Below are 16,687 nucleotides of genomic sequence, written 5' to 3' on the forward strand. Positions count from 1 at the left end.
TCGAGGACTCTTTTGTGTAGTTGCATCAGCAGTGCGTTGCAGTTTATGGGAGTGCGTTGTGCAAGCGGCTCAGCGGTTAGTCAGGGACGTGACAGTGAGTATTCCCATAAATCATGCTTTCAGAAGGGCTCCGGTGTACTCCCAAACACGCCAGAGCCATCGCAGTTGAACTTTTAGCAGCCCACCTTCGCTGGGGGAGGCTGCCAGAATACACACACACGCACACACACACTCAGCTGGAAATACTGCAGGCCCACTGAAAATGCAGGGGAGGGAGGGGGCATGCTTGAACAGGATTGTCTGTTAATACAATGCAGCATGATTTTAACAACTCCGGCACCAGAGGTATCTGGTTTCAGTTGACATGTGAGCTCACAGAGATGCATTTGTTGGGATTTCTTCCTGCTTGACCTTTGTCCCACAGCAGAGACGAGGATCCGTCAACTTTCGGTTCAGTGAATTCAAGAAGTGCGCTCGTTTCAAAATCCAGACTTTACAAGAGATTTGCATTTTTTTGCTGGGACTCAGGAGGGGAGCCGTGTAACGAGCTCGCATTCAAAACAGTGGAAGAATTGCAGCGCTCAGAGCCTGCGTGCCTCGACAATCTCTCCCGTGACTATTTAAAGATCATGGCTGGAAGAAATGCCAAGAAATCTGAATGCGATCTCAGAAATAAAACAAGATCTTTACTCTTCAAAGCAATCCGATATTGATACAAAATGTCTCGACTGGAATATTTGACAGAGATTTATAAACCTCAACACAGTAAAAGCACTTTCAAGAAAGATCCAGTTCAAAATCTTGTCCCTCAACACTGATGTCCTGTTCCCCAGACGGATAAATATTGGGCCGCGGTACCAGGCGGAGGTGCCAGAACTGAGGCAGCGATCAGCTGTTGAGCTGGATCACCATCGAGCAGAGCTGGTCTGGGTTCCACTGACTGAACTGGAGGAAAAACCCGACTTCCAGGGCAAAGGTGAGAAAAGCACCATATTTCACTGTTGTTGCATCACCTGAACCCGATGGTATAAACACCGGCAGACAGGTTGTTTGTGCCAGAGAAGGATTTTTCTCTCTGTGGAGATTCCGAAAGCTCATTTCGCAACAATCCTTTTGCATATAAATCACGAGGCAAAGACCAACTTCCCCTCATTTTCTTGAGTTCACGACTACAGTCTGTCTTGTACTTGGTTTGTTAAATACAGAAGTAACTTTCTGTAACTTTCTGTTATCACTTTGAACAGAGCCTGTTCGGTAATTCACCACCACGCTGTTGCAATTAAGGATTCCTCAAGCAGCAAATCATTTTCCAATTCTCACAATATTACATTTAGATACCTTTTCTGGGAGAACTACAAGCATTTATATCTCTTCACAAACCTCTGTGTGTTACAGTTGGATACGGAATCAGCATCCACAGTCACAAATCTTAAATTGCTGTATCACGTGCGTCGTCGTGGATCAGAACAAGTTCAACACCAGCACTCTCCCATGTATAGTTTTTTTTTACGGGGGTTTTGATGTTCGCGCTCTCTCGTACAAGCTTGAGAAAATAGTGTCAACAATGTATTTTTTTTTTCCCTGTGTTGCTCACGATCACTGTCTCTGTGTCTCTCAGTGGAAGACCTCATGCACCTGGCCTGCTCCAGCGTGTTCTGTGGAGGAGGCACCAACCAGGAGCTGGCCCACCATTGTTTGCACGAGTGCAAGGGCGACATAATGGTGAGCGAAACACAAACGCTCCACGCCGACAGACGAGGCTAGAGATTTCCGTGATTAATGGAAAGCTGTGTGTTGTGCGCTGTGCAACCCACACATGCACACCGACCCGATTTCCCCTTGAAGATAAAAAAAAAACGCCTTTTGAAATATCTAAAAGTTTTCTGCCAATGATAGACAATTTTTTAGCATGAAAGAAACCAGTGTTTTCTCTGTGTTTTGAAGTGGGCAGGGTGAAGCAGCGGTTGAATCAGAATCTGATGACTGGGGGTGTGTTATTCAGTCACTGTCAATCAGATCTGATCAAATCCCACCCGCGCACTACTGATCTTGCAGATTATATCAAGTAGTAGTTTACTCAAGTAGTAAATATTAATATTACTATATTATACAGTGATTTATATAGTCACAGAGAAACGCTTTGAAGGCTTTAAGATTGAGTGTTTCTAGACAATCGTGGGCTCATTACTAATTTTTTTTTTTTGCTTTAGCTAGTCAAACATTTTTGAAATTAAATTACTCATAATTTTTTTTAAAGCACTAGCATTCTTGTCTTGAATAACAGAAAATGTCAAGTCTCACGCACAGTTGCACATATTTTTCCCAGTTTCTGTCACTGCACAGAAGCATCATCATACATTACAAACAACGCCAAGCAGATAATAATACTAACAAAAATACTTAAAGACACCTCTTGCCTCAGTCTGCTGCCATCTGGAGAAAGATGCAGAAGTATATGTTGCCATACCACCTGACTACAGAGCCCTGTACTCCTCAAATCACTCCACAAAGTAGTTTTGTTTTTTCTCCTGTGTAGCACGAAGCAGCTTATGATTAAATTCCAATTTGCCACCAGTTTTTTAACATGACAAATTAACCATGTAACCTTGTATAAATAGAATTTAATACTCTTTATTGTCCACAAATGCGGAGATTTGCCTGTGGCTTCATAGGGTCGTTAAAAACACTTTCAGTGTTAATGATGTTTACAAATTTGGCAGAGCTATTGCATTTGCTCGGACAGACTTTTTGTAAGTGTTCTTGGTTGCTGCTGCGCCTCTTTAAAGTCTGCTCGAGGGCAGATTTATGATTATTATTTTCTTTTCTTAGACGGAACAGACACTGGATCTGACAGAATTCTTTGGGCTTTTCATTTCACCAGAGTTATATATGTGAAGATCCCAGTTGTTTTTGCCCTGATAGTAATTTTACTGGCCATGTTTGTAGTTCTGGACAGTCTATAACTGGGGTATTAAGGGCTTTTTGCACTTCTTGTCATATAAAGAAGACCGGTTTCTTTAATCAGGATGAAGGATGTACCAAAAACCTTGACTGTCGCATGTTTCTGCTGGTGAAACCTGTGCGTCTTGGTCTTGTAAACCCTTAAACTCGCGCTAACAGGGTTGTTTTGTACGTGCAAATGCTTGGCAGAGACTCCAGATGTTATTGTTGTGACGGAAGAAAAGCAGCATTATTGCGCATTGTTGTATCCAACCAGGACAAAAACATCTCAAGGTGAAGCTCTGTATCTCAGTGCGACTACTGACCAGCAGCATGTAAACGCCAGGGTTAAAGTAACGTGCCCTCCGACTTCCTGCCTCAACTTGATCTCTTCCACTTGCCAGGTTCCTGGCGTACGTGTGCATGTACAGATCGAATGCCTCCTTCTGAGCTCTTACTGATTACAGAAAGGAAGTGACTGATCCGTCGACTTTCAGTTTGCGATGTATTGAAACTCCGCGGTGACCCGAGATGAGTGAGAAAGTGAAAACGGTTTGGTTATTCAGCCAGAGCGATGCCACTGCGTTGGGCGGGAGGGCTGCACATGCCGCCAGCGAGGGGATAACGGCCACTGACAGACTGAGGGGAAACTGAACAGCAACTCATGTCTAGCATATATTGTTGGTTTCCTTTTCGTGCACGTGGTCAAGTTCAGACATATTTCTAAGTCCTTCTTAAAAGCAGCGCGACCGCACAGACCATCATAGTCATAAATAGCCCGAGGAAGGTAAGAAAAGGTCAGAAAACCGTCACCGAGAAATCCGATTGGTCAGACGGACGCTCCACCTGTACTGCAGCAACAATACATCCTGTGTCTCATAGGTTTTGCATCACCGTCGGACCGCTAAGTACGTCACGGCTGCTTCGGCTTGCAGCGCAGATGTCTAAGGATGTTCCAAAAAAAAAGAGGAACACCGTGCTCCGCGCTGGTCGCGATAATAAGGCCAAGCAGCAGTCACTGTTAAGCCGCGGTCGCACTCCCGTGACTTTCGGTCTTCAGATCACTCTTTCATTCACTGTGGAACTTTCTCTTCTGCTTGCACTCAACATGACTGATCAGGGACGGGGGGGGGGGGGGGGGGGTGTCACTCTCTACGGGACGAGACAGGCGAGAGAGGTGACGTGGGAAAGGCGGGTCCGTGCTGCTTGTGCCTTGATTTTGGCAAATAAACACGAGGTGAACAAAAAGAACGCGCGCAAGAGAACGGATAAGGATGCGAGGGCAGTATGGATCATTTCTGCAGTGGAAGTGTGTAACTAGCTGCTCGTATTGTAGTTCAGCAAGGACGACGACCCAGTTACAAATGCTGAAAAGCTTGTGTGTGTATGCTATTGTATCCTGGTATGAATTATATTATCGTGCATGTTTGATGAGACTGGTTTCAGGAAGCTACTGCAGAGGAGAGAGGGAGGGAGGAGAGGAAGGTCAATGGCTGTAGCTCTTCTCTCTCTCGCCTGCTAGATATGCACCGGATGTCTGCGACGCATGTCACCAGCTCTCGGATCATCGTGCATTTTTAAAACGTTTTTTTTTTTTTTTCTTCCCCTCTGATTTGGTTGTTGGGTTGGTTTGTTAGCAGGGCTTCACAGAAAACTACTGAGCAGATGTCCACGAAACAAGAGGGTGTGGGATGGTTCTCAGCCCGGAACAGACCTCATTAACGCCTGGTGCCGATCAGGATAAAGGGACAGATCCAGCAATCTTATTTACTTATTTTATTTATCATTGTGGGATTTGACGTTTTTGTTAATTGGAGAGAACAATGCATGAATCTTGATGAAAGGAAACCAGCATGTTTACGACGCTGCTGTCTCTGAGTTTGAGGAATTTGACGCAGATCCAAATTCAAATCCGGATCGAGTCATTTAAGTATGTTTTATTGAAAAATGCGGCTTAAAAAATAGGCTTGATTGAATTAAAGAAGACTGTTTGGCCTTGGCGGAGGTACACTCTATACTGGGTGCCATTCTAGTTGCTTATTAAGTCAGTTTTTCTAATTAATGGGTTAGGGTTATGGGAATGATATGAATAATTAAGGCTCAACCAAAAAACATTATTTATAAGTGATCTGTTAGTTATTTTCTTGATTATTTGTTGGGCTGAAAACATAAAAAAATAAACGAAGAACACCTGGTACATCCTATACTTTAAATAGTTGTTCGGTTCTAGCAACAGTCCAAACCTAAAGATATTCAGTTGTTTATAATGTCACAAGAAAGCGCAGCAAATTCCCACATCGGAGCTGGAGGTGTAGCTGCTGCTTGATCATTGCATCCTCAATAGTAATGATGCACTTCAGTCCATGCAGCGCTTCTCGAAGCATAGTGCTTAACAAGTGAAAAGCAAATCTCACTGGTAGGAATAAATTATAGTGCATCTAATTGCAGATGAAAGAGTCATCACTCAATCTTTACAGCGCACATTACAGGGATTTAAACGTCCTGATGCAGAGTAATGGTAGTATACTGGCGGAGATTTCAGGCCCCAGCGACCAGCGCTGGTCCAACGTTGTCAAGGAAACTACGAGGGGAGGGGGTGTGCGTGTGCGTGTGTGTGTGTGTGTACATGTGTGTGTCAAAGCGCCCACTCTCTGCAGCAGTCCGGCTCAAACTGCCGTCCTTCAACAGTCAGACGGCTTCTTCTCAAAGAGCACCGCATTGATTCTTGGTTTGACAGCACCAATAACAGCACATTCATGATATAATGCACTCAGGTACTTGATAGAAGCAGCACGAATGAGACCGATGGTTATCCCGCTGTTACCTGGTAACCCGTCGGCAACATAGTGCTGAATAAAGTCTTTGAAACAATCAGCTGCGCGGCTTAATGTCTCCATTTGTTCGCTAATGATCTAATGCCGTTTGCTCCCCCAGGCTGCGCTGTCACTCCTGATGCTGAGGAATCCAATTTTCCCCAAGTCTCATCATCTGACGAACTACCACTACTCAGGTCAGTCATCAAAACAGACTCTTGCTCTATGCTTTTTGCCCACCTTAATAAATGGATGTGACTTAACTAAGGGCAGGACGGATTAGTTGATTGACAGAAAGTGGATACAGAAGGATCAATTCTGTCATCTTTTAAGCCAAAAATGTCAGACATTCGTACAAAGTTCAGCCTCTGCCTTGTCAGGACTTGAACTTTTTACTGATGTTTCTCATCGTAGTAATCAAAGATGCAGACAGCAATGAAGAATGCAGTAATATGATGCCATTTATTATCCACTAACGGCGTCACGTGACTCTCGGTTTAGATATTGTATCAGCACTGACTTTTATGCCCTGTTTTTTTACGAGGTGCACTTGAATGCACCCCCATTGTCCGTACTGTATTTTATTTCGATTGTCAAAATTGGATTTGATTGGATCTAGATTCTTTAAGATTCTTGCAAGTGCTGTACCATTATGATAAGGAGGTTAAGGGGCCAAAAAAGAAGAAAACCTCTGATGATGAGAAAAAAAAAAACATAGTGATTTTTTTTAGTCGTATGTGTTATAAAATGTGTCATTTCGGGGGCTGAGCAGAGAGAAAAAAAAGCTATTGAAGGTATCGACTTGGCATTTTTCACCAGTTCCTGACATTTAAGGACCAAACAGCTCAATGGTTAATGGAGAAAACAGCCGACAGGTCAATACATGTTGAAAGTAATCATCAGCTGCAGCCTTAGAATCGAATCTGGCGTCGAACAGTTCGTCATCTGATGGATTCCACACAGCTGGTGCTTGCACGCTCGTAATTAGTCTTAAAATCAGCCAGGAGTTCAGCCAGGATGAAACCTCAGCCCCGCAGCCTTCGCCTCAAAGCGGTGGCAGCTGCAGCAGTGAGAGTGTCAGGGTGGTGGCGGTGGGGGTAGTGGGTGACTGTGGAGGATTGTCAGGGTCAACGCGATGAGGGAGGGAGGGGAGAAAGGGAGAAGGAGGGGGGGGTTTACAGCGTGTGGTTAATCCCAGGCAGAAGACAGGAGAGTCATTGTTTATCGAGTGATTTCTGTGTGTGTGTGTGTGTGTGTGTGTGTGTTAAGGGTGGGGGGTGGGTTAGAACTCATCTGGACCCCTGCACATTCAGAATATAGACTAGGAGCAGATACATCAGTGTTTTTAAACTCTCCATTAACATGCTGCATGTTCCTCCTTTTAAATCTCTCCCTCTCTCTCCCTCTCTTCCTCCCCCTCCTCCTCCTTCAGGATCAGACAACTGGACCGCAGCAGAGAGACGCCAGTTCAACAAAGGCATCGCTGCATACAAGAAGGACTTCTTCATGGTGCAGAAGCAGGTACGCTGTGGGCTCGGACGTAAGAATAGACAAATGAAAAAAAAAAAGTGGCTGTGGGAGGGCTGATTTCGATCTCCTCTTCCATTAGTTCACAAACCCTCCCATAACAAGTATTTTCCCTGACTGTAGGAAAAGGGAAATACAGTCACCATGGAACAATGTTTCCCTCTTGTTTAATTATTTGCAGTATCGCGGTCCATTGTTGCTTTTCCACAAGAAGCAAAACTATTAAATTCTCTTGTCCAAATCACAGTTTTCGCGCATCTCCGTGCTCACTGAGCGTCCCGCCACACCGAAGGCTTTTGAAATTGGATTTATAAATATTCTTCAGGCCTTTTTTTTTTTTTCCCCCTCAAAACAAATACTTGTATTGCATTATCTGAAGGCGGGTGTTTATTCATCTGAAAAATTCACTGATTGAAAAAAAGGAAACGCTTAAAAACGGCTGCAGATCATGTGAGGCTGAACTCATCTGCGCCGAAGTGCCCTGTAAAAGTGTCGAATAATGTGCGGTGATGTTTAAGAAATGAATAAATGAAAATAAAAGACGCTCCGTTAACGGAATATGTGTGTGTGTGGTCCACAGGTGATCACCAAGTCGGTGGCGCAGTGTGTGGAGTTTTATTACACCCACAAGAAGCACGTCAAGATCGGCCGCAACGGTACGCTGATCTACGGCGAGGCGGAGCCCCTCGAGAGCCGGACCACCGAGGAGGAGACGGACCACAAGGTGAGCTGCGTGTGTTAACGTGTGCTTCTGTCGCTGTTTATGGACAAGAGAGGATGTTCGCACCCTGGTTCTAACATTCGTCCTGAGTGATCCGATCTGACACGTGCACCTGACGTCTCTAGATGATCAACAGAGTGTGACTGTTCAACCGCAGGGTGTTACCGTTAAATTTGAATGAGCCGGGGTTTTGTTTTAGATGTGAAACTGCAGCGTGTCAGCTCAGAAATAGCACACGGCTCAGAATATCTTCATTGACCACCTCAGTCTTTAGATAAACTGTGTGAGCCCCCCCCCCCCCCTGCACTAATGTAGACGCAGTTGGAAGGCTATCACATGTTGTGTAACGCTAACATCAAATTAGCATCTAGCTGTAAATTGTCCCCCTGGAGAGTCTCTTTTCATTTACACTCGTGTTCCTCGGGCCGGCAGGGCTCTCACAGGTTGGAGCCACAGAGGGAGGAGGACAGCCGGAAGTGGGAAGGGTCAGCTGACAGGAAACAGGAAGTCGGCCCCACCAGGGTGTCGCACACGCTGCAGTCCGCTGAGAACGTGAGTGTGAAATTGATGATCACCTCTGCGTGGGAAAGGAAGCCACGGCTGAATGAGAAGAAACAATCAGTAGATAAGGGAGTGAATGGAAGAGCAGTTGTTTTATGTTTCCTACGTCACTGTATTTCTCGGGGAATGTGAGATGACTCCCTGTTTTCCGACACCTGTGTCTGAGGAAAAGTCCCTTAGATTAAAAAGTCGTCATCCTTGAAGCCACATTTTTATTTTCATAGTCGGTTGAAGTGAAGCGTAATGTGATCCGTCAAGAAGTGTGTTTACATGGTGCTTTTTTTTTGACACGAACAGATTGTTTATGCCCAACATCTGTCGGAAATATTACGGAAGAAGAATAATAAGATACGCGATCCATTTTTACTTTCCATCTATTAATAAAGTTTTGAAAATTGGACACAGATCGTTGTGTCCAGGGAACAATATTTGCTCAGCTGGTTTGGTGGATTCTGGCCTCATTCATCTTTTTAAACACTTCAGTCCGAAAAATCTTTTAAAATCTCCAGTGTGAAGGTTGCATCTGCCACAGACCAGTGTCTGTTTGGCTCCCGCTTTGTTTCTGTCCCTCCTGGAAGCAGCGTCACCTAACGTCAGCCACCACATGATGCAATCGTACCCAGATACAATAATAATAATAATGATAATAATTATGTATTTCCTCCCTCTGTGCAGCAAAACACGTCTCAGAAGCCTCGGGTATAATACGTCCTCTATCTTTCCAAATGTAACTTCTCCGAAAAAAAAAAAAATTGGGTCATGAATGGGGTCATTATGGCATCGTTAATGAAAAAATAAATAATGCGACCATGTGAAATCATGGAAAAACCGCACATAAGTAGGTCAGTCCTCCAGGATGATTGATGGCTGAAAGACATCATAATTACTCTTTGTTGTATGTGTTAATTAACGCTGCGGTGGTGACGTTCTGATTGGCGAACAGCGCGCCGCCTCTCGTTTGTGCAAAAACGCGATATCTCGAAAACGCCACGAAAGCACTTTTACTACAGGAGTTAGGAGTTTTACTCAACTTTTTTATTGGATTGTTTGCACGCAGCTGTTTTGAATGATGTGGTGTGTGTAAATGAAAAAAACGGTCGCACGCACCTATTTACAGATTTACAGTAGAGGGGGGGGAAAAACCAGGAGAGGTCAGAAGCTAAAAGCCACTACAAATATCTCATTAAGGTGAACAGGATTACCGTAAATAAAATTTGATTATTTTGGAACAAATCTCCACATGTTCCAGGTTGGAGACCTCAGTCGGCCTGCACAGATTTGTCACATTTGTCCTTTTGAACTCCTCTGACACGTCCTGGTGGGCCGGTGTTGGATTTGCTGCCTCCTGCTGGATGTTTTTTTTTTTTTCTAGTGGGGGGGAAAAAACTTGGCCGGTGTCCACCTCTTTGGATTGTGTAACCCCATTATGTCTGTCAAACAAACAATGACTCGACAAGAAACCTTTATTCTCGTTATTCACATTACTTTCCACCCATTCAGGGCACACGATAATGTTTTCATTCAAGCTCCAGACTGCGCATAGTTCTGTTTTTCTTTAACTGGCGCGTGATTGCGTGCCATTGTAACACTAGGCTACATGAGATTTGCCTGTAAAGCGGCTCCTTGCTCGTTATTTATGTCCTAATTGCTTGCAGTAACCGTGTTTAACGTCTTTTTCTGAGCTTTCATGTTCACCACCACCTCTCACTTTGTGTGCAGCCGGGGACCGTCCTGATCATGAAGGGCCAGGAGGACGCGGGGAGGGACCGGCCGCTGTCCCGGGTCATCCACCCCCCTCACCCGCCCCCGCCCAGCGCCAAGTCGAGCAACGACGGCAACGCGCGCAAGACCAGCCCATCGACAGGCAACAAAGGCGCAGCTGGTCAGGAGGGAGAGTTCCCCTGCAAGAAATGTGGCAGGTCAGTGATCAGAAATATCACACCGGCCGCTGCAGTTGTGTTGGAGACGTTGGCACGGCTCTGTTTACTCATGCAAACAGCGGCAGCCGTTACATAAGCGACCGCAGGCTGAACTAGCTGGAGACAAAACACAGAATCTCTGCAGGAAATGTTGCTGCTGCTACTGCCCATTTGGAATAAGTTTTAGTAAACAGAGGCAAGTGTCTGATAGCGTTTGAAAGAACAAGACCATCCCGTCGTGCTTTGGTTAAATAACACTCCGTCCTCTGGCAACACCAGGGCTGTTATTGCCAACTGTGTCCTAGCAACTGAAACACGGAGTGGATACGGCACACGGAGCCTCTCAGCTCTGCACAGCGACTTGACAAGAGCTCCACTCACCTTTTTCACTCCGCTCAAAGTGTGCTCATTATAGATTAGCCGCCACCTACAGAGGCTGATAATGGCGTTACAGGAAATCCAGCCAGGCTTATCACACATTTACCGTCACTGAAAGACTTAAAAAAAAAGAGCCTAATTTGGGAGAGGTTTCAGTCGCAGTGCAGATGGCTGCACGTTTCTTGGAGCTATAGACCCCCACACGCTGTGATACTCATTGTTCCAATACCCCTTGTCATTACCCAGCCCTGATTGCAATGCAAACAAGGAGACGAGCGGTAAAAAGAGAGTGAAAAGTACTGACTTTATAAACTGTGTAAGCGCTCGGATAATGAGCACATCCTTCTCATTTATTTTTGGGCCGCCTATCCATCTTTTGTCATGGCAAATCAGTCCACCGTTTAAGTCTCGATGCACTCGGAGAAAACGTTCTCCGCGCATCTTCCGGCAAAACCGAGCTGAATCCGGTTCTTCTGAGCTTGAGGACCGCAAACTCTCAAAGAAAGGAGCACCCTGATAAATCTGCAGCCTCTAACTGTGCAAACAGGCTTAAATTTACAACCTTGCATACTGTTTTCGCATGTTGGAAAGAAACCTCAGCAGATTTTTGGCTAACACGCAAAAGGTCATGTCGACCAAGACGGTGGAAAAAGCTGGTTATCTCCAGTAACAACTTCTCCAAGTGGGTGAATTGATTACATAAAATCGCCGAACTCCCTGAATAGATAAGAACATTTAACATTTCCCGCACTGCTTTTCTCCCTTCATGACACGCACCTTTGGCTAAACGTAAACGCTGTTTCGCACTGAGACTCGCGTCTCATTAAGCTACCAAGTAACAGAGCGTCTCCTCCAACATGGTGCGAGTATTCATTTATTTCTGTCACAGCAGCCCGAGGATACATCTGTTGTCATCTCTGCAGCACAGAGAAAATTAAGCAGTTTAATAAACAGACTGTGGACAAGCTCGTTGTAATTGGAAGTATTTTTCCCATTGTAGTGCACGGCAGAAGACACAGGGCCCAATGATAATCAGAACAGCCATGTCCCTCCTTATATTTTTCATTTTCATCCATGCCAGCTGCATATAATGAGTCAATATCCCGTAAAATGCTTCAGATGCAGCTTGTGAACAAACACGAATGATGTAAGAGTCGCAATTTAACGCCGTGTCATTTTATGCCTGATGCAAAAAGAGGCATGATGAGAGTTAAAAGGGAATTTGAACAGTGGCCGTGATTAATTATTAATTTCCAACAGCGTTAAGACAGTCAGATACATCATTAATGATCGCTTTTCATCCTTGATGTTGCTATCAATGAGATTTTTATCGTCTGATGTACACACATTTTTCTGCAGCGATCCCTCAGATGTGACAAAGATATTTAACAGAGGCTGAATATTCAGAGTTAAACGACCCCAAGCATCATTTTCTGCAACATAATCTCTTTATACAAGTGTTTGTATTGGTGCATATTGGAAAACATACGCTCCGATGCTGTTATATCTAACACACACACACTAAATCTCTGTTAACAATACGCTTTTCCTCTTCCCTTTAGGGTTTTCTACAAGGTTAAGAGCCGCAGCGCCCACATGAAAAGCCACGCAGAGCAGGAGAAGAAGGCGGCAGCGCTGCGCCTGAAGGAGGCCGAGGAACGAGCGGCGGCAAAAGCCGCAGCCGAGGCCGCCGCCCTGCTCGCTGCGCGGCAGCAGAACGGGACGCGGCAGATGGGCGGGGACAGCACCAACGACGACTCGTCTGACGGGGAGGACGACGATGACGAGGACTGGCAGTGAGAGGAAGGCGGCGCGCACTGACTGGCACCGCGCGGCGTGGCTCGCTCTCTGGGATCGGAGGAGGAGAGTTGATTGAATCTAAAAAAAAACGAAACAAAAAGAGGAATCCCTCCTGTGAACTTTATGTACATTTTGTGGAACAAGAAGACTTCCGTTGCTCGGCACATTCAGGGACAGATTTACTCCCGTGTATGTGTTTGTGAATGTGTGGACTGAGTGTGTGTGTGTGTGTGTGTGTGTGCGTGTGTGTAACAATGGGTGTGTGCGCGCTTTCCAAAACTCACCAACGGCCCTTTACTCTGCTTGAAAAGCTTTTCAAGAGTTACCTCTCATGGTCACAGGGCTCGGTCAAATCAAAGCCATGTCGCCTCTCTCGGCGCTGTCCCGCTCTCCACGCCAGGCCCCTCTCCTCAGCACTTCTCCCCGTGCCCTCTGTCAGAGGCGGACCTCCTTTTTGTTTTTTTTCCTTTGTTTTTTTCTCGCCCTCGATGAGCCACGGCACGTGCTCGCTCAAGCTGCGACGCGAACACTGAAACCGGACAGCTTGGGGGGAGCGCGGCGAGGTGAGCGAACAGAGGGGATGTACTGTTAGCTTCTCTGCTGATGGATGGACGGACGGATGGATGGATGGCATGTGCAAACTGTTGCCTTTTGTTTCGCCGCTCTTCTGCGCTCAAGGCTGCCAAAAGCTTTTTCTCAGACGCATGTTGTGCACCAAATGGGTTCCCTCTCTGTGAGCGTTGTTCATTTGGGCTTTAGTTCTGTGAATCCCCTCCTTCAGCCCCCTCCTCACTTTTTTTTATAGTTCCCAGTTTGTTCCTCACTGTTGATGCCTTGGATGTCTTTTGATGCTTTTTACCTTGAAATGACAATCAATTTCACACTGTTGTTGTTTTGTTTTCCTTTCTTTTTTATAAATATATATATACAGGTAAACGTTACTTTTTTCTGCCTGTGTAGCTATATATGGTTATTGTTGATGTTTTTTGTGAATATTCTTGTTATTGATTATTATTATTATTATTATTATTATTATTATTATTATAATATCCTGGTTTTGGCTGCAGTTTAATTGAGCGCTTTTTTCCGTACTTGTCCATAGCTTCTTAATTTTTGTTTAAATTGTTTTTTTATTTAAACACAAACAAAAATAGTGCTACTTGCTGCCTGTTGATAACTGTGAGATATTTTTTTTTTTTTTAAATTCTTTTCGGAAGCCAGAAATGAAGAAAAGGCAGAAACGTATGTGCAATAGAACAAGTTGACCCCCCTCCTGTTTACCAGAGCGTCGGAGCCCTCCCCCCGTATCTCCGTGTCATGCTCCTGACTGACTGCTCTGGATGCCTCTCTGTCAACCCTGTAACTGATAGGAGGCACCGACTCTTGACTGTTGAAACCGCAGCTCTCTGTAGATACACATAACGAACCCGGGAAAGACAACAAACAGCACAAATTCTGGAAACGGATATCAGCGTTTTATGACGCGCCTGCCACCCTGAAACTTGAGCCAAGAGTCCACTCTTGCTCCCTTAAACGCAGTGAATAATTCCCTGATGCATTCTGGGATTAAAAGCCGTCACTCTTTACTTTAAACCGAACTTTAGCCAAAAGACTTTGAATGCTAACATTAGACGTATTTCCCTTTTTTTGGAAACACACGCTCCTCCACTTAAGACGGTTCGACCAGAGCTTCCTCTTTTACTCTTTTCCTCATACATAAACATGTTAGATAATTATTTCCTCTCGTCCATAAACAGGCCATTCCTCTCCGCAGAACCATACCCAACTCAAATTTAGCAGGTTTTTACATTACATTATCCTCGTTCTCTTGATAACAGTGAATAATTTGCTGATACAAACAGTTATTACAGGAAGAGGAAGCAAACTTAACCGTAAACGAAACCCGACCCACATTTTGCAGGTTTTTAACAGAAGATTCCTGCACGGTGAAAATTAGACATTCATTTACTTTTTCTTCTGTTTACTTTTTACACCTCCCACGGGGTTTTTTTTTGCAGGAAATAGATGACTCTTAGGCTTTAAGAGGAGCAGATGCGCTCCTTCCTGTGAACTGTACTCGACCCAGATTTTGAAAGGTTCTAACAGGAGCTTTCGAACGCCGACACGAGACTCCTCAGAAGGAGATCTGTAACGAGTGCTTTCTGCCGAGACATTTCATCACTCTTATCCCACAAACATAATATGTATCGGTAAATTATTAACTGCCAATAAACAGGCCGTAAGCGTTCTTCTGTAAACCACTCAATTCAAATTTAGCATGTTTTTTTTGTTATTTTTTACAGGAGATTCTAAAATTCTCTGATCAGACTCATATTTTCACATTAAAGTTCTCTGTTTGTTGACATCCAGTGACTGTAAATGTGAAACCTGCTCTCAGATCCTCCCTTCGCCGGCGTGTGGAAGTGTCTCAAGCGGTGTTCAGGTCGTTGTGACACACCGACTGGCTCAGCTGACACCGTCACTAACTGGGTCAGCAGTAGATGAAGGGGCAGGCGGCGCAACGCAGCTCACATATGCATCGGGGGGAAAAAACTGTTCAATAATGTGACGGAAAACTGTTCAAACATAGTCAATTTTGAATGCAGATAAAATTGAAGGTGGTTGTTTCACCCCCGACACGTGTATCTACCGTTGACTTGTTTCTGTTTACCTTGTTGCTGATAGCAGGCACTGATTTGGACTATGGAAACGGCGATGTTTTGATCCGTCTAACTCTACATATCTCAATGTTAAGCCCTTTCGGCCTGGAGCCAGCTTCTGTTGCCACAGCAACAAATGGGTTAAAGGGTTATTTTCCTTTAAAGGACAAACCACAGTGGGGAGTTGGGGGAGCGGGCAGAAAACGGCTCCAGTTACCAGTTACTCCACAAGTTAATCCTGGGTCTATGCACAGACTGTGTGTGTGTGTGTGTGTGGAAATACTGTTAAAAGTGTGTGTGTGTGTGTGTGTGTGTGTGTGTGTGAGAGAGTGCTTTGAGGTCAAATGTTAAACTGTACCGCCAGTCAATGAGAAAAAAAAAAAAAACAGGTTTTTTGCAGACTGTTCACATGTTTGGTATGTTAATTTATATTTTTATTTGGGCTTGTCTTGAGGTTCTCACGGAGGGTAGATTTATTGTCCACGGAAAAAGGTTTTCAAGCTGTTTTAAAAAAGAAAAAAAAAAGAATTAGCGATGAAATCGAGGCCACGACACACAAACACACAGCTGTAAAACTCTCCTCATTTCATCCAGTCGGTTAAGGGAAATTTTAAAGGGGACAAAAAAAGGTTTATTTAGCTAAAGATTAGAAGATATATATGAATGAAATTCTATGTTTGCATACTTTCTATGCTATTTTCATATGGGGTTCACACTAATGTTGAAAACGGAAAGGAATCTCAAGTGCTTTTTACTACAGTGTAACTTATTTGTTCAATTTGATTTTTACCACCTGTGTTTTTAGTAATGATTTATGAAGCACTGTATATTAAAGTTTTAAAATATTCATGAAGCTCTTTTGAGTGTGTCGGATTTGATTTCTCCCTCGTTAATCGACCGCGCAGTGAAGACGTCGATAAAGCGATGGAGGCGGTGTTGTTGATGCTCCCATTTCAGAGGAGAACGCACACAAGGGGGCGGCATTGTCTCAGAAGTTATATGCACCAGGTTACCTACAAAGAGCAGCAGAGGGCGCTGTTGTATCAGCAGCCGAGAGCTGAGCTGTGTCTCATGTCTACTACAACATCATATGCAGGCTATTTTGCACAAAACTCACCTCCTCTTGGTTTCTCATACAGTGGATTAATGGATCAAAGGTGTGGCGTCAACACAATTTGACACTGTACTTTTGATCCCTACAGTCGCAAATCAATCTGCATCATTAGCTTCATGCATCTACAGCTGTTTATGTGTCTTGTGACCAGGGGCGTCATGGAGGCCAACATTTTGTGGGGGCGCAGGAGGATCCTGCAGAAAAGAAAGCAAAGAAAGAAAACATTGGGGGGGATTATTTAAAAACTTCGCTTA

The 16,687-nt window shown here is 44.5% G+C and overlaps 1 protein-coding gene across 4 annotated transcripts in view; it reads left to right on the forward strand.

The window, feature by feature from the left end:
- mideasb (mitotic deacetylase associated SANT domain protein b) overlaps positions 1-16,172 on the forward strand; it is a 30,645-nt gene extending 14,473 nt beyond the window's left edge. For 3 of the 4 annotated variants that reach the window (XM_030443828.1, XM_030443826.1, XM_030443827.1), the window contains exons 6-13: positions 834-976; positions 1,619-1,722; positions 5,875-5,950; positions 7,186-7,274; positions 7,861-8,004; positions 8,434-8,553; positions 10,282-10,481; positions 12,422-16,172. In XM_030443828.1, the coding sequence (XP_030299688.1) occupies positions 834-976; positions 1,619-1,722; positions 5,875-5,950; positions 7,186-7,274; positions 7,861-8,004; positions 8,434-8,553; positions 10,282-10,481; positions 12,422-12,659 (1,114 nt within the window). In that variant the 3' untranslated portion in view covers positions 12,660-16,172. The remainder of the gene's footprint in view (positions 1-833; positions 977-1,618; positions 1,723-5,874; positions 5,951-7,185; positions 7,275-7,860; positions 8,005-8,433; positions 8,554-10,281; positions 10,482-12,421) is intronic. The other variant, XM_030443829.1, reaches the window with a different exon arrangement.
- The last annotated feature ends 515 nt before the right edge of the window (positions 16,173-16,687 follow it).

Source organism: Sparus aurata, chromosome 16 (genome assembly GCF_900880675.1).
Source record: "Sparus aurata chromosome 16, fSpaAur1.1, whole genome shotgun sequence".
In the NCBI taxonomy this organism is placed as follows: domain Eukaryota; kingdom Metazoa; phylum Chordata; class Actinopteri; order Spariformes; family Sparidae; genus Sparus; species Sparus aurata.